The sequence below is a fragment of the Natrix helvetica genome (assembly GCF_964273705.1).
Source record: "Natrix helvetica genome assembly, chromosome: 3".
NCBI classification, from domain to species: domain Eukaryota; kingdom Metazoa; phylum Chordata; class Lepidosauria; order Squamata; family Natricidae; genus Natrix; species Natrix helvetica.
Genome location: NC_138549.1, coordinates 113,398,426 through 113,417,621, shown reverse-complemented (window position 1 = coordinate 113,417,621; position 19,196 = coordinate 113,398,426). Strand labels below are relative to the sequence as shown.

General features: G+C 36.4%; 1 protein-coding gene across 1 annotated transcript in view; it reads right to left on the bottom strand.

Moving 5' to 3' along the window:
• The window catches only part of TRABD2B (TraB domain containing 2B), a 238,864-nt gene that overhangs the window by 69,170 nt on the left and 150,498 nt on the right, over nucleotides 1-19,196 (bottom strand). The window contains exon 3 of the mRNA XM_081949389.1: nucleotides 12,282-12,428. Coding sequence (XP_081805515.1) covers nucleotides 12,282-12,428 — 147 coding nt within the window. The remainder of the gene's footprint in view (nucleotides 1-12,281; nucleotides 12,429-19,196) is intronic.

The window sequence follows — 19,196 nt, the reverse complement described above, 5'->3', positions numbered from 1 at the left end:
ACCACATAATGGCATTCCATTGTCTATTTTCAATATCATCCAACAACATTCTATCTTTGTGAAATGTTCTAAATAACAATTAATTATGTTTGATAACAAAGTTTCTAAACCTCCTTTCTTAATCACTGTTTACAATTTATATCCAATTTCAATATTATAGGCTTTCATACATAACTAAGTTTCAAAACTTCCTTTCATGGTCACCATTTAAAATTTATACCAAATTTCCTCTTGTCAAACCAATATATATGTATACATTATATCATTATCAATTATTTATCTAACTATATCCATGATCAATCCAATTTCAATATTATAGGCTTTCATACATAACAAAATTTCTAAACTACCTTTCATGGTTACCATTTAAAAATTTATACCAAATTTTCTCTTGTCAAACCAATAAGTATGCATACATTATATCATTATCAATTATCTATCTAGCTATATCCATTATCACTTCATTTTTAACATAATGCTCTAATTTTAACTATTTAGCTAGTATTTTGTTAATAGTTTTCATATCTCAACCTGTGTCTTTCAGTAGTAGTACAGTCTTCTTTCTTTTGCCTTATGTGGGATTAATCTTCTGGTTATTTCCTTAATCAACTTTGTGTGGACTTCTCTTCACACCTTGTTGCTTGTTGCATGTCTTATAAATTCTAGAAACCCTCTATCAGCTTTTTTAATCAGCTTATCTTTGGTTATCAGTAGTGTTTTTGTTCCTCTCCTTAAATCCATCAATTCTTCTCTTTTTTTCCCCTTCTTTACCTTGAAATCTGGGGTAGAGCTCCTTTCCATCTCTTTTCCCTTTTCATGTTCCATTCTTTCCATTTCCAACCACGCTCAGATCACTGTCAATATCCACAGTTATCTTGCCTCTTTGTTCATTTTTTCCCTTGGGTTTTTGAGACTGTAACCTCCACTTTTTCCATTAGCTGGCTATCTTCAATTTCATCAAATTTTGCTATATTACCATCTATATTTTCCAATTTCTTCTCAATTCTCTCTGATGTTTCTAATATTGTTTTAATTTCAAACATAATCTGTTGTAATGTTATGGTTTCTTCTTGGTATTGTGTCATTGTCCAATTTATAAACACTGCCACTCTAGTTGGAAAACAAAGCTTTGTTTTTCACTTCTCTCTCACTGCCAAAGAGACATCCAAAGGGCACCTGCATAAACGACCCATCTTATCTCTTTGCAAGCTAAAACCTTTGAAGTGCAAGGTGAAAATGATCAAAGAAAAGAGAGAGAAAAATATTTCCAGAACTCAGTCTCCAACCTCCAAGTGGCAATGTAACTTCTTTTCCCTCTGATGTTACTACTCTCTTTATATTCCTTTTATATCCTCTTTACATTCCAAGCTTAAAAAAAACAAGGCTCTTAAATGGAACAAAATAAAAAGAAAAAAACCCATCCAAGCCAGTATTGTGAAAATAATTAAAAAAATTAATCCATAGGTTAAAAAAAGTAGAAGAAAAGCCAGTACTTTCACTTTAAAAAGTAGGAAGTGTTTGCAAAACTTCCATCCATAGAAGACAATTTAAAAAAAGGATAACACACTGTCCAAAATAGTTTAAATTCGCCACTTCTTTTCTTTTCTTTTCTTTACAAGTTTAATTTGGTTTTAATCTTTTTTGGGCAGTCTCTTTTGTAAAAATAAAATTTCCTCACCAGATGGACACACTTTCTCTTTCCGCTTTCCTCCAGTTGCGGACTGTCCCAACTTCAGCAGCTTGGGTCTGTGCTTCTATCGCTGGCTAGAAGAGATTCTCTTGGATCAATCAGGGACTTTGCGATGTCCCTGAGATCAGCAAGACATACTCTTCCCTATCACCGTCTCTTCGGGATGGTTTAGGTCCAGATGGACCACCCAGCGGTAAAAGTATTGGCTGCGATCTCGGAGTTCCGCGATCACACGTCCATATCGTCGGGTCGTCAGCTCCTTCTTCCTGGTTTAGAATTTCTATTGATCCATCAACATGTGGACATAACTGAAGGTGACTTGGAATACATTTAAAACATCCAAAAATGATTGTGTCACTTATATTCAGGAGCTTGGAGCCCTGGTGGGACAGTGGTTAAATTGCAGTATTGCAACATAGCCTGGAGTTTGATCCTGACAGGGTTCAACGTTGACTCCGCCTTCCATTCTTTTAAAGTCAATAAAATGAGGACTTAGAGTCAGAAATGCTTAAGGCATCATGCAAATAATGTCTCTACATTGTAAACTGCTCAGAAAGTGCTGTAAAACACTACATAAGTCTAAATGCTATTGCTATTACTATTCACATACCTCATCTATATCCACACAATACATTAATTTGTGACTCTATTAACTATAGCTTAATTTTGGGGGTTATACTATAAGTCATCATTTGATATGGGGTCCTCATTGAATTTTTTTTGGGGGGGGGGGGTTGACGAGGATCATAAATCAGTCTGGGCAGGGTCAAGATTTTCTGGGAGTTTTATATTGCTTTTGTGGAGATGGTGAAATTTTCAAAACCATTCTAGTTTAGAATTCACATTGTAGGTATTTTTCTTTATCTTTTAAAATTTCTTTATTATATCCATATATCACTGATTCCACAAGGACTCCAAGCAGTTTATAGTGAATCATTAAAAACCCATAAAACAATAAATATTTTAAAATAGCAAAATATTTTTAAAAACCTATCCATCACAGCATCTGTAAACCAACAATCATCTCATGTATTAAAAGCTCTATGAAAGATCTCTTCCTTCCTGAAGGCCATCACAATATCAGAGCCACTGTCACTGCGTTTATTTGGTTTGCCAGCTGCACCCACATTCTGAGTTATACGGTAGAATGAACTGTTTCTTATCTAAACTTTACGGCGTATGTCACACATTCCATACCTTCATTTTACCTTTACTTTTTTTTTGTCCGTCTGCCAAGGCAGACAGGAAATTTGCCAAGATGTAATCATTAACTTAGTAAGTTTTGTTTTTACTTTATTTACAATAAAATGTTTTTCTTAGAATATACCTCGGGTTTATTTTGCTTATTTAAAAAGTATGCTTCAAGGAAATGCCATGATTTCATACCTCGTTAATTTACAGGGCGGAATTCACACCCTGACAGCCACACTCCACATTCTCCTGTTCCCCTACCACCTTCATGCATATGGCAGGGAATGAACATCCCAATTCAAAATGAATGAATATCGGTTATGCCTGAAGGAGATAATCCTGAAGATAGGTGGATGCAAAGATATAAAGGCCTTGTAGGTTCAAATCAGCACTTACAGATTAAAATTAGGATTTTGAATTGTATTCAGGATTCTACTGGAAGTCAATGAAGTGCCCACAAAACAATCATTATACAATTATGTTGGTTCTCAGTTGCCAATAAACAGGCTGTCACATTCTAATGCAATATGATCTTCAAAAGCAGGGCAGATAATGTGTATTGCAGTAGTCAACCCTAGAAGTGATAAGGACAACTGTCATTATTAAATCAGATCTCTTATTTCTACAATTGGTGTACTCTCTGAAGTAGAAAGTTCTTGTACCTATGGCCTTCTTTTGTCTTTCTAGAGTAGAAGTTTCTGAACAGGTTTAAACTTTGAGAAGAGAAAGCTATGGTTTTCAAAGACTTGCGAGTATTTTAAATCTATGAAAAAGTTCAAATCTCCATCTCTTTTCAATTCTTGCTATCGTTCACAAAAAGTCCCTGTAATTCTATCACTAAAAATATTTATTCAGTTTAGTAGCTTAGCTCATATAATGTTGATCATAGAGAAGACGAAGAATTAAGAGGATATCCTATCACTAAGGATTATATTTCACAAGAAAAGAAAAATATAATACAAATAATTTATTTCAAGAACATTCTCTTTCAACTTTCAACTTTTGTTATACTGTGTTTGCACATTTTGCTGAAAGATGTTTACAAAAGAAAGTGGAAATATGGAAGATGATTGAAGTGGCAAGAAAGCACTTGTAGTAAATAAATAACATAAATAAACTAAACAAGAATACCCAGTTTGGAGTCTTTGTTTTACCAAAAATGCTTCCTTACCACGTCATTGTTTTTCTGTAAGCATCTTCCAAACAATAATTTGAAAAACCTCAATATAGTTGGTTTGCAAAAAGTAAAATGACAATTTTCTATAGTAAGGTGCAAAATTTCACCAGTGAATAAAATCCTAGAGCAAGATAATTCTACGCTTCTGTTATTGTTAATATAGGCCACTGAACATAAGAGTTAGAGTACAGGTTATACAACCTTAAGATCTATGAAGATCCAGGAAGCTTCTGGAAACATAGCTCTGTCTCTTATCTCTAAGTCAAGATCTGTATTACAGATATTATCTCAAGATGTAGGTTATTTTATTCACTACTTACTCAATACAGAATTTTTATATAAAGGGCATAGTATTTTATTAACAGATTACTTTGTTTATTAGAATATGGTTCTAAAAACTGATCTAGTAGAGAAAAGCCAAAAATCATTGAAAAGATTTTGAACATAACAAATACATATATAACAAATTTAGCATCACTATTGTTAATACTAGCTAATTATTAACAATTAGCCTACATACCAGTGATGGGATTCAGCCAATAGTTTTGCAACTATTCTGGAGAACTGGTTGTTAACTTTCTAAGAAGTTCAAAGAACTAGTTGTTGGAAGAAATCTCATTTTGTTTTTTTTCCCACTTTACAAGGCTAATCCTGTGAGGAAGGCAGGAAGGAAACATTCTGGTGTCGTTTCTAGCCTAATCTTTATTACCCTGCTTACAGAAACTGCCTCTCCGGTTAACCGTTGTTACATTGTAACAGCTAAGGCGAAGCGCCCATCAAAGTGAGTGGCGTTGAGTTGGTTACGCCCACCCAGTCAGAGCCATGCCTACCAAGCTGGGCATTAGGGCAGAGAACCAGTTGTTAAATTATTTGAATCCCACCACTGCTACATACCTTATGTTCTTGAATTGACTTCTAAATACTCATGAAGCAATATCATCTGATTGGCATGCTAATGTATATCTGAATCTGTTTCAAAGACTTGGAGGATAGTATTTTCAATCTACATGAATCTGTGTGACAGTGGAGAATACTGAAGCTCACCAAATGGAAGAGAATGCATCCATTAAAAAAATTGGACATTATTTTACTAATTCTGTACTCTCCTTTAAGTATAAAATGTATACATTTTCCTTTTCTAGTAATTAGACAATAGAATTATATTGCCCAATTCAGAGTAAGATTTTCTAATATATATTTATAAAGCTATATTTATTAATACTGGTAAGATGTACATATTTAACTTTCTGTATATATTTGCTTTATACAATCACAAGGAAAATAGCAATAGCAATAGCACTTAGATTTATATACCACTTGACAGTACTTTACAGCTCTCTCTAAGCAGTTTACAGAGTCAGCATATTGCCCCTACAATCTGGGTCCTCATTTTACTAACCTCGGAAAGATAGAATGCTGAATCAATCTGAGTCAACTGATATATATCCCCTAGTCCTTCTTTTCATTAAACTAGACATACCCATTTCCTGCAACCGTTCTTCATATGTTTTAGCCTCCAGTCCCCTAATCATCTTTGTTGCTCTTCTCTACAGATCTTTTCTACATCATGGCAGCCAAAACTGAATGCAGTATTCCAAGTGTGGCCTTACCAAGGCATTATAAAATGGTATTAACACTTCACGTGATCTTGATTCTATCCCTTTATTTATGCAGCTTAGAACTGTGTTGGCTTTTTTTGGCAGCTGCTGCACACTGCTGGCTCATATTTAAATGGTTGTCCATTAGGACTCCAAGTTCCCTCTCACAGTTACTACTATTGAGCAAGGCACCACCTATACTGTACCTGTGCATTAAAAAATGCACAGGTACAGTATAGGTGGTGCCTTGCCCAATAGTAGTAACTGTGAGAGGTCTGAACCGTGAGAGCTGACAAATGTGTTGATGCATTGTGTTCCTATTTCCAGAATTCACAAAAAAATAAATAGTAGAGTGTCCCAAGCTGTCCTCAGAGAATTAGCATAATGAATATAGGCCTAGGTTTAGAGGCACAGCAATCTTATTATTTCAGTAGGTTACGGAACCAAAGTCTTTCCTTCGCTACAATTATTTCACAAAGCTTTATTTGGAATAATGGCTTTGTTTTTCTTTAAGGACAAAATTCATACCAACTATCTAGCAATATAAAGTTTAAACTTAAGGTAATAATATAGTATGTCATTCCTTAAATAAATGACAGTTTTGCTCATCATTCAATACTGTATCTCATGGTCTTGGGCTATACAGTTCATATATTTTTGTAACTAGAACATTCCACAGATTTGGAAACTATCCAGACATTCAACTATGTTTTTCATCCAGTGTTAGACCAGAAGGAAATTAATGGTGCAATTAAGACTTATCAAGGGTCCTAAATCTTTAAGGACAGATCTGAAAGAAGGATCTTCTGATAACATATTCAAAAGGGATACATAGAAACAAGACTGAAATTTATTGCCAAGGAGCATAAATACAAATGTTCTCTTCTGAGAAAGTCAAAGAAGCAAGCAATCTTCTTTTTCCTTAAAGGAACTTAGCGTCAGTATAACTTTACACAGCCTGCTGAAAGATTTTGTGCAGGCAAATTTTGGTGCTCTATCACAACATTCAGAAACAAGGTGACCCATAATATGAATCACTTGGATGGAAGCAGTATGTAAATCTTGCAATCAGACAGTTGATCAATAAATAAGCATGGCATTTCCCTTACTTTTCCAGTAGCATGGAGGCTGGGGATTACTGCATTTAATGACATCTTAAAATGTGTGTCTGTGTCTGTGTCTGTGTATGTATGTATGTGTATGTGTATATGTGTATATGTGTATATGTGTATATGTGTATATGTGCATATCTGTATATGTGTATATGTGTGTATATGTAAATGTAAATGTAAATGTAAATGTGTGTGTGTGTGTGTGTGTGTGTGTGTGTGTGTGTGTGTGTGTGTATAAAATTTGTTTTCGTAGATTTTCACGGGTGTAGGTATGCTGGTTTTGTTGTATTTGGGTCTTTTCCCATGTAGGATTGAGATTGTCTTGGCAACGTTTCGGCAAGATCTCACTTGCCATCTTCAGGCTTGGGCATACATACATACATACATACATACATACATACATACATACATACATACATATAATTTATAATTGATAAAGGTTCAGACTCTTATGAATCAATAAAGCTTACAGACTCTTACTATATTGAACCATCTTAGTAGCAACAGTGACTGTAATTCCTAATTTAATTGACACCCCCCCCCAATTTAACTTTCTGATTTCCACATCATATTTACAATATATAACATATATACTGTATATATTATAAACATAGTATATGTATATTTGTGGAATGATAAAATCAAGGTTAATGTAGATTTTAAAAATCACCCTGTTAGCAGTGACGTGCAGTCAGGTGAGGCAAGTGAGGCACAGCCTCACCACTCTCATCATGAAAAAAAAAAAGTAAAAGGAAAAAGCTGAGCTAGTTGCTGCCTCACCGTGGATGACTCTGCTTAACCTCACTGGTGCTCTCCCTCCCCAAGTGTAGTGACTTCCTCCCCAGGCCCCCATTCATTTCTCTCTCACACACACATAGCTGGATAAAACTATATAAAATCTAGCCCAGCTTCACTGATTACAAGTTTGAAAAGGCAACGTGGCTCCACCTGCAATCAAACTACACTTGGGGAGGGAGAGCACAAGCGAGCACTGAGGAGACCACAGGAGGAGGCAGGAAGCCAGGCAAAGAGCCATGCTGTAGTACACACACTTCCCCCCAGCCTCTTTCTTTTGGAAGGCTCGGCTCCCCTCCGGCTTCTCTGCCTCTCCTCTCACCCCAGCCTGCCAGCAGGAGGTGGTGGGTGGGCTTTATTGTGTTCCAGGCATTTCCTACCCAGACAGCAGGCTGCATTTGCAATGGTGGAGGTGTTTGGGAAAGGCAGCAGGGGAATGGGGGGGGGATGGCAGAGGAGCTGCTTTCAAGCCACTGAAAAAGATATCCAATCCAACTTTTTTTGTGGGGGGGGGGTTTGTTTGAGAGTGAGTGAGAGAGGGAAGGGGTAGGAGAGATAGTCCAATCCAACTTCTGTGTGTGTGTGTGTGTGTGTGTGTGTTTGAGAGAGGGGGAGGAAGGGAGAGAGGGAGGAAGGAGGGGAAGGAGAAGAAAAAGAAAAAGAAAGAAGGAGCAAAGGAGAAAAACAAATGCTGTCGCTTTAAATTGGAACTGAGCATGCCTGGCTGTGGAATTCTGGGAGTTGAAGTCCACAAGTCTAAAAATATTTGAAACCCAGCACTGTGTCAGTGCCTCACCAGTCATAAACCTCACCGCACGTCACTGCCTGTTAGATATGCTATACTAAGAAAATGGAATAGATATACAGTAAATCCAGTTTGTGCCTGAAACACCTTTGTGTTTCTCAGCACAATAAGCATGTTATATACAATATACAAACACAACTGGTTAACATATCATGAGACAATAGAATTTTGTCAAGTGGAATACGAAATAAAATCGAGAACAACTGTTGGCAAGGGGACCAAACTGTCAATGGTTTTCCTATTTACAATTATCAGAAAGAGTGAAAGAAGACAAAAAGAATGTATGGTATTGAATATTGTGTGACTGACTTTGTAAGGATTGTGTACAAATGATGAACAGATGATTGCTAAAATGCATATGTTAACATGATTACATGAATTTATAATAGGAGCCAATCAGAAATTGTAAACTTAACTTCAGAGAAATCTCCCTCTATAGCTAATACTCATGACAAAAATAACTAAATGAATATGGATATATGTCTGTTTATAGTACATTATAATGACTTTAGACAGTGGGGAGTTAGAAGGCTACAAACTTCAATCAGTTTAGAAACGGCACCACAAGCTGAGGCTATACTCTAGAAGCACATATAGAGGATAGTTGAGTATGAGATGAAGGCTAAAGTAGATGGAAGTTAGCATGGGCGTTGAAATGCTTATACAAATCAAATCTCAGGAAATGTTAATGGAAACATAAATCTGAACAGAGAAATCTTCCTTGAAAGCAAAGGCTATCCACTCAGAGAGTAATGAAGAAGAAATCACAACATCTCCGTCTTTGTTTTGAAGCTAAGTTTTGTATCGCTTTGACAGCTTTGCCAGAAAATGTGCTGCAAATTTATTAGTCAAGTATGTTGCAGAAACCCGTACAACAAAGTGAGCTGTTTCCTATTGTGTTTCTCTGACATGCTTCAACTAAATAAACTTTGTCTTGTTCAGCCTTACTGAGATTAAATAAGGATTTAAGTGAGAAAACTATGGAGACAAAAATGTAACACAATCACACCAACAATACAAGCTTTTGTTTGTTTTGTTTGCTGCTCAAGTTCCCAGTGGAAATTAAAATCAAGATGGTATAATTGATTTTTACTGAAAAACATGTGTTCCCCTCACTTTTTGTAAGGGTTATGTGAGATTTCTATTTTACTGTCACAGACAAGTTGCTGTTGATTACTATTTTCAGTGAAATGTAAGTTCCCTCCCTCCAGTTATTTGAAGGATAGCATTCTGTTTATTTTTAAAACCCATTATCAGATATATCTGAGGCTTCCAAATTAATCCAAGTCATTTAAACTGGAGTGATTTAAGTGGTGACACAGAAGTCCTTAAAGTGGATGGATCACATTCCATTGTATTACTTTTTGCTGGTGACAGTTACAGATGTATAAACTGTGTCTGCTTGAATTGCTTGCATAGGGTGGAAGGTAGAAAACCACAGAAGCATTTCAAAGTTCATTATGATATAGAAGATCTAAGAGAAAGCAATAGATTCCACCCAAAGTCATATGACACGCAAATTATGAATGAATTATGACATGTTTAGGAAATTAACTGGCCTCTTAACTTATTGCCATAATGCTCATTTCCTCTTCAGATACAAACTCAATTATTATCAAGTCTTTTGTCCTAAGGAGAGGGAATTATGTTCAAAGGCCTTGTAAGTACTTGCAGTTAACTTTCTACTATGCACACATTCCATTCAAAAACCTTTTAATCCATCATTAGACCAAAACATATAGAACTAGTACAGAAATTAATCTAGGGGTGATATTGTCGTGTTTCTCAAGGAGACATGTGAAGAACGTAAGAATTTCCAGGATTCAGAGAAGACAAGCAAAAATGAGAGAGCAGAAAGCAAGTCAAGATTGGCAAGGCACTGTTAGCTGGTTTGAACATTTTGCAGCTGGGATCCTTTGAGATGTTTTAGACCACTTTGGGGGTTGCGTTGTAGGGGCAATTTGATTATAATAATTTGAGCTATCTAGTATCAAGTAACTCCAAAACCATTGTTCTGAATAGTTTTGATCAATGCAACTTACTCCTACGAAGGTGTCATCTGGGTGGAGTTGTGGGTGGAGCTGGGTGAGGTAATGGTATATATACACGAGTGATGGTAATGGTATATATATATTTGGGCATACCAGGGGTTGTAACACAAATATATATATGTGTGTGTGCGTGTGTGTGTGTGTGTGTGTGTTGTATTTGTGCTGATAAATAAATAAATCATAGTTTGAAATAGATCTATACTAGTCTCCCTTTATTTATTTATCAGCACAAATACAACACAAATATAAACACAAAATACAACACAAATATATATATAAAAAGGCAACATTAAAAATAAAAATATGGTTTTCTGCCTGGATGGTTTTCTGTAATGAGCCGAAGGACAGAAAGAGGGAGTAGTGAGCTCCCTCCCATATTTGGGCATACCAGGGGTTGTAACACAAATACATACATACATACATACATACATACATACATACATACATACATACATGCATACATACGCGTGATGACAGTTCTAACTTGGTTAGAACTGACTTGGATTTGCTTACCTTTGTATCATTGTCATTTAGTGCTGGTTATCACATACTATTAGATAGAGATAAAGTTTTTCACCAAACAAACTGACTCTCTGTTTGTATTCAACGTGAACGCAGGAACATAACACTCCTAATAAGAGCAACAAAATCCCCCCCAAGACAAAATAAATGTTTTTGAAGTAACCACTTGGTCCCAAAATCTACAGAATAGGCCAAAATCAAAACTTGCTTGATTTTGATCATGGGTCATCAGGTAAATGTTAGCAACCATACGGATTTTTACCAAAATACTGGTACCGTATGATTTGGGACAATCAAAATCTTGAAGATGTCACTGGGGCAGATTCAGAAGTATTGATATTTTAAGACAATGTAAAGGCCTTTTGAGGATTATTTATTACTAATTATATCTCTAAGTTATTGTCCAGTTCTACAATGGTCTTGCCCAAAATGGCAGAGGTGAGCATTGCATGGGACAGGTCCTTCCTAAGACCCTGGAGTTTGTAACAACTTTATTTGCCGGCTTGGACAGGGCTGGAAAAGTAAGGAGGAATCAGAAGAAAATAGTTTCTTCTTTCTTATTCTCCTAGTTTGAGGGTGAGGGGGACAGAATGAAACCCAGAAAACAGGGGATACAGATTCATATCTATAATTAACTATAATTAAATCCAATGAAAAGCCTAAGCTGAGTTTAATTAGCTATTGATTAATACACAGCATCTCATATTTCACAGAAAAGTGCGACAGATCACCAAAATCAGCAAGATCACTGAAAAGAGATGCATCTATAACTGAGAACAGGACCAGCATTCAATTAGATCCAAAGAAATGTTTTAAAGAAGATCCATTTTCAGTTCTGACTATTATTAATGTGTATGAACAAAACTCATGCTGTCTTCAGGAGCTTTTCTTTAATTCCAGGAATAATTTTAAACAACAATGTATTTTGAATCACAGTCAAATAGAATATTTTTCCTTGGTCCTAATGCCTATTTCAAGGATTTAGCTACCCTTCCATGTATAAACAAATTCTGTATTACGCCACAGATTTATAATCACAATATCTTAGTTTAGCTTAGTTTAGTTTAGTTCAGTTAAATAGGAGTTTATACCTGTGGGTGTCATAAAATGTTCCTTATCTGTCCAGTGATAATTCAAATACTTGTTTTGGGAAATTAAGGGGATACGAAAATATCATCGGGTGATACCTGTTTTAACTTCTCCACATATCTATTCAAGTCAGATAACAGAACAGGCCAAAGAAACGTGAAACTAAATGTGAAACAGCTGTAGTGGTGAGATGCAACAATTATGCCTTTTTGGTCTTGCCCAAATGTAAGACAATTGTGAAATCATCCTACCTGTGAAGAATCATGATTGAATATAACAGCATTTAGGTCACCGCAATTGTAATGCTTGATAAGGTCTTCAGTTGTGTAAGGAGCCTGCCAGCTGCCAGCTCGAAGACTTTCGTGTTGTAATAAAGTTTGATTCAAAGCAAACAACACCTGAAAAACATTGGAAATACATATATTTAGATAAGAATAAAGAATAAAAATAGGCATGGTTTCACACATTGTGCAGAACAACCTTCCCTTACATGACACGTTCCATATATGTTGGAATATAACAATGGTGTCAAACTCAAGGCCCACAGGCCGGATCTAGCCCGCTCCTTCCGACAAAAATTGAAGACTCACCTGTTCCGATTAGCTGGCCTGGCATAATTATAAATGTTACAACTATGAACTCCTGGTAGTATACTCTCATCTGGTTATTTTAAGGGTAATGTTTTAATTTTTAATTGTTTTTAGGGCTTTTAGACCCATATTTATTCTTCCGTACAGTACTCTTAATTTTAACCTCCTCCACATATATACGTATATTTATAGTTATATTTATATTTGTATTTTATTTATTTGTTCTGTGGACTGTACACCGCCCCGAGTCCCTTTTTGGGAGAGGGGGCGGTTTAGAAATGCGAAGAATAAATAAATAAATGGGGTGCTTAAATTGGGCCCACAGGGATGGACTGGAAATATCAAAGGACTGGCCCGTGATGCCTCTGCCGGCCAAAATAGTGCAGTCCTCCTGCAGCCCGTTTTCAGCCTCCACGACCTCCTGCAGCACTCTGCCAGCCAAAAACAGGCGGTGCAGAGGGCTCATGTACCTCCTGTGCCCCATTTTGGCTGATAACGTGCTGCAGAAGGCTGTTCAGGGCAGGATGCTGCAGGAGATGTCTATCCCATCTCCCCCACCCGGTTTCCCACTTCACTGGCCTGCAGAGAACTACAATGCTGATATGGCCCTCGAAGAAATCCTTTCATAAATGCAAACCAACATTTTCTTATGGCAATTTTACTTCCGTATACTATGAGTCCCCCAATTTGGGGAACACTTTTATAAGATTTCTTCCGTATAGCTTAGAATATTTGTTTTTCTACAAAATAAACGGACTGTTTTGAACTCTCGGTTCAGTCTCAGCTTCTAGGAGTGGGAAAACCAATGTGCCCCCAAATCTCTCAGAAGTTCTATTTATCAAAGCCAATGATGACAGATACTTTGGAGTAGAGTTGTAGGTCAACAGTATCTAAAGTGTTGTAGATTTTTTTTAAAAAAATCCTGTTTAGAATGTGGCTTCTTATTATGTCTTTACAAGGATGTTAACTTGCGCTTACATGGGGAGCTTTATTCTTATTCTCATGCAGCAAGCACATTCTCCCCATAATAAGCAACTAAGCTAATTTTATGAGGTGAAAATGTTGGGATATGTGAGAGATGGTTTGATATGCTAAGAACTGCCCTGTAATACAGAAACAAGTATCTGCTCCTAGAAGATGAGATTACAACAATTTAGAAAGCTTTACTTAATAAATTACAGATCAAATTATGAGTGTTACCTACTAAGAGCGTATCATCTATATCTCTTAATTAATTTAATCCAATTTATTCATCCCTAGATTTAATTTAAGACAAACACGTGTAAATATATGAACTTGGCATTTGTGCATATATGCACACATGCACACATTATCCAGTCCGACACAGAAACACAGCTGTAGTAAACTATATGTACAAACACAAAGACATGTCCTTTACTAAATTTACTTTACTTTACTTTATTTCAAACTTTTATACCGCCCCCTCTCCCAGAAGGGACTCGGGGCGGTGTACAGTCAGATTAAAACATAAATACATAAAAATAAATACAAACATAGTTAAATATTAAATACTTAAAATAAGCAAGTACCCTAGTTACTAAATTGTAATATTCATGGATTGAAGACTAATTAAATATAAGTTTAGCATGAGGAATAATGCTTGTATCTATGCCTGTTTCACTAAAATATGGGGCAACACTGGAAGTCATTAAGAAGATGTTGGATAGCTATTTGTCTGAAACAGTATAGGGTTTCTTGCCTAGGCAGGGGGTTGGACTAGAAGCCCTCCAAGGTCCCTTCCAACTCTGCTATTGTATTGTATTGTATTATTGTATTGCATTGTATTAACTTCATTAAACCATATACAGGTAGTCCTTGACTTACAACCACAATGGAGCCCAAAATGTTTGTCGCTAAGTGAGACATTTGTTACATGAATTTTGTCCCCATTTTATGACATTTCCTGCCACAGTTGTTAAGTGAATCACTGCAGTTATTAAGTTAAGAACACAATTGTTAAGTGAATCTGGCTTCCCATTAACTTTGCTTGCCAGAAGTTCGCAAAAGGGGATCACATGTGACCCGGAATGGCAACCGTTATAAACATGAGTCAATTGCCACATGTTGATCACATGACCATGGGGATCAGGGGTGGTATTCACTTACCTTCCCTACCAGTTCGCAAATGTGAGGGCGCAGGCGCTCAGGTTTCCATGCATGTGCTTTGGCTTAAAAAAGGGCCTAAATGGGATGCCATAGAGACTGGGTGGGTGGACGGGGCCAGCTGACAGGGCGAATCGGTCTTAACCGGCAGAATACCATGTCTGATGGGGATGCTGCAACCATCATAAGTACAAAAAACGGTCATAAGTCACTTTTTTCAGTGACACTGTAACTTTGAATGGTCACTAAATGAGCTGTTGTAAATCAAGGACTACCTGTACTGGGAAAGCTGATACTGAAATAATAGCAGCAATTTTAAGACAGCTTGCTATCATACCTCATCTTCCGTTCAGCTGGTGGCAGCCCTACCATACGGACCATGCTGATTGAAGTCCTTTCTCCCCTAAAGCCCATCTCCTGTCTTGGAGTGGAATGCAAGATAATTCCCAGGAAGTCAGATTGGAAATTTTAATTTGAGCCACATTGCTAAAGGAATTTAAAAGACTAAAATGAATAACTCTGGGGCATTTTTTGAAAGCAACATATGGACAGGTAGTAACAGTTATATAACAATTATATAACAGTTTGTTTAATGACCATTTGAAGTTTCAATGGCACTGGAAAATGTGACTTACGACAGTTTTTGAAACTCATGGCAGCATCCCTGTGACACGTGATCAAAATTCAGGGACTTGGCAATTGACTCATATTTATGACGGTTGCAGTGTCCTGGGATCATGTGTTTGCAACCTTCTGACAAGCAAAGTCAATGGGGAAGCCAGATTCACTTAACCACTATGTTGCTAACTGCAGTGATTCACTTAACAAATGTGGCGGGAAAGGCCATAAAGTGAGACAAAATTCATTTAAACAAATGTCTCACTTAGCAACAGAAGTTTTTGAGCTCAGTTGTAGTTATAATGAAGGACTACCTCAGTGGTGGGTTGCAGGCAGTACGCCCCAGTACGGGCGTACCGGTGCCTGCTGGGAGCACCGGGTACCGTTCCAGTACGATGCTCTGGAGGGCCCACCCGCCCGCCATTACCTTAATGGTGAATAATTGTGAGAATTTCACCACATTATGGGCATATCCTGAATCCATTTTTCACATAGTTTGTCTCACAGCAACAGTACAGCTACATAGCTATCTGAATAAAGTCCAGGTTACCTTGAGTGATAAAAATGTTAACTAGTACAACCGAAATAATAGTTAATATGTCTGGAAAACAGTTTAACATTTGGACATTTTAACATCTCCCAAACAACCATTTTTGCCTGAAGTTTTTATAAATCCAGAATATAGAATCCACAGGAAATCCTCAGATGAGCTATTTCCTCTACAGCCTACAAGCCTCAAAAGGTAAATCTTCTAAACCTATGATTTTTGCAGCATGTTTAGATTAAAGAGATACTAATCTCATATTTCACAGGTCATGGAAAATTTTAGACTTCTGAGAAGGGCAATTTTCAGAGGAACTGTAACTGAAAGATCCCCAAATCTTTCCATCAATATATTTTTAGGAATGTCAAACAAGCTTAGCATTTTCATGATCTACTTTTAAATATATCTTGGATTATTTTTGCTACTTTATATTTTTTGGGAGAATATTCATTATATCTTTATTACAGAATGACATTCTTCACATTCCAAGTAGCACAGGGTAGTTTTCCGATGTTTAACCTGCCCTATTTTTAGATAAGTTATTAGATTTCTAAAGCAGGTAACAAAGATAACATGCAGCAGTGTTCAAAAGATTTATGTGCAATGTACAGAGAAAAAGAATGAGATTTGTTCCGCTTTTGTCAGCCTGACTCCTGCTTATTCTACTAGTGGACACTGCTAGTAAGAGGTGTATAAAAATATGACAATTGGGGTAAAAGGACATTTCTGATTTAGTGAAATAAAACTCGTTTCCTGTGCATAATAAACAACATTTGGTTATCAGCAAAACAATGTTCACTTTTCCTATACCTTCCGAAGCTGTTCTCAGTCAGTTCTTTTGCTGATTTTTGACAATGTTAAGCTCTAAAAAGCTAAATCTAAAGCTACTTACAATGTTGTCTTTTCTAAGGAAATTGAGTGCCCTTCATAAAGCATTGTTTTATGGCACACAAAGTCTTCAATTCCAAATCAAATTGTCATTGTATTGGTTTCATAAAGGGAACAAATAGCTTTTTAAACAACTAGTCATTTCTGTTTGAGATTATTTGAGGCACCTTAATTTAAAAAAAAAAATCAAGCCAAGATTTTCTTAATAGGACACACCTTTGGAAAATCTGCTGTTGCTGATCCTTTCTTTCTTTTCCTCTCTTTAATATATGCATGAATCAGCAGATGTTTACCCCACCTGAAGCAATGTTTAATCCAGCAATGCTTTGTGTCTAATTTGTAAAGAATTCTGGCTACTTACAATCAAACAATGACAAATTATTTATTTGTTTCAATTTATTTGCTCTGTGGCACACAACATTTTCTTCCCCATTGTTACATCATTACAACAATTCTTTGATTTAGTGACCTTTCATGGTTTAGGGAGGACTTACTTACGTAGTTCCCCATGATCCAGTTATAATCCAACATCTTAGCCAATATTTACTCAAGATACATTGCATTGTTCTAAAAGATCACTAGCATTGCCTTTTCATGCATTGATGGCCAAAAGAGAAGCTCTCTTTATTTTGGAATCCCTGCACTTAGCAGAGGAATGAATTCAATATAGTAGCCTTTCTAACTCCAAGATTTTATTATGACAGTAAAGATGACAAAAATGCAAAGGATAATGTAAGGAATAAATATAAGGATATTTTAATTAAAACTAGATTAAAATGTGCAAAATAGAAAGGGATAAATCATTTAAGGTTGAGCACAAAATGCAGTATTGGTTGATATGATGTGGTCATGTGAAATCAAATTAGTTGTTTCATATATTAATTTTGCTGTTGAAGAGTAATTGGTTTTTGTAAATGTTTAGATTCTTTTGAATGATTATCAATCAGAGATGGTATCCAGCAGGTTCTGGAGAACCGGTAGTGGAAATTTTGAGTAGTTCGAAGAACCGGTATATACCACTTCTGACTGGCCCCGCCCCCATCTATTCTCTGCCTCCCGAGTCCCAGCTGATCGGAAAGGAATGGGGATTTTGCAGTAACCTTCCCCTGGAGTGGGCTGGGAATGGAGATTTTATAGTATCCTTCCCCTGCCATGCTCACCAAGCCACGCCCATCAAGCCACACCCACAGAACCAGTAGTAATTTTTTTTGAATCCCACCACTGTTATCAATGGTTGGGAAAATAACAGGAGAATATCTCTATTGCTTGCATTATTGCTGGCTTCTATTTTAACTTTGTCCCTCTCTTATCCCCCCCCCCTCCATTTGGAACAGAAAATATTGCCATAATCAAAACTCTTTTAAATATATTTCAGATAGGTTATGCAGGTATGTTTTTCCAAGAGACCATACTTTTTAGGAGGAAATAATCCATATTCACCAGACCACAGACTTCCATGTATTTAAAAGTAAACATACATAAATCAATTTTAAATTACTTCTGACCAAAACCTTTGAAATTACTCTATTTTCATTCAGAGATCTCACACTTCTCTAAAATTCGCAAGATTTCTTAGAGAAAATTAGGGCATCTAAACAGTTTAGATTTCAGCAGTAGATGTATCCTGAGGAAATGAAGTCAGCTAGAGTTGACTTCCAAAAGCCCTCTACTTGGCAAGAAAAAATCCCTCAAAGGCAATTATTCATGCATGGTTCAATATCAGTAAAGACAGGGCCTATTTTATAGCAAGCCAAGGTTGTCTCAGGTTGCCTATTTGGAATAGGCAGCGGAATAAGCATTCAGACATTCTTTAGTTCCTTTGTCCCTGTTTTTCCCCTGTTATCTACTCTTGAGTCAGTCTCTCAATATCACTTATACATCTTTAAATCATCAATTACTGCAGACAATTTATTAGACAGAGCTCTCCTTGTTCACCATTTTTAAAGAGTTTTTTTATGTCACCTTTATTAGTCTCATAAATAATTGGTGGTGAACATATCTGCTACTCTTCTCTCTTTCTATTTGAACAACAACAACAACAACAACAACAACAACAACAACAAAAACAACCCTGTGAAGTTAGATGGGCTGGGAGCGAATGACTGGCCGAAAGCCACACAGCTGATTTTTGTGCCTAAAGGGGGATTAGAACTCACAATCTCCTCGTTTCTAGTCTGTTGCCTTCATCATTGGAGAAAACTGGCTCTCAATTTCTATATTCTAAGACATGTCAATTAATTTTTTATAGTTTTATAGTTCTTTTAAATTTATTGATCATTGACTGAATAGATAAGACAAATACTAAATAGTGATGAAGTATGTTGAGATATTGCTATGGAAACTTACAGACTTAAAACATCTCCATGAAACTACAAATGGCAAAACTACAAACGCCTGAGTAT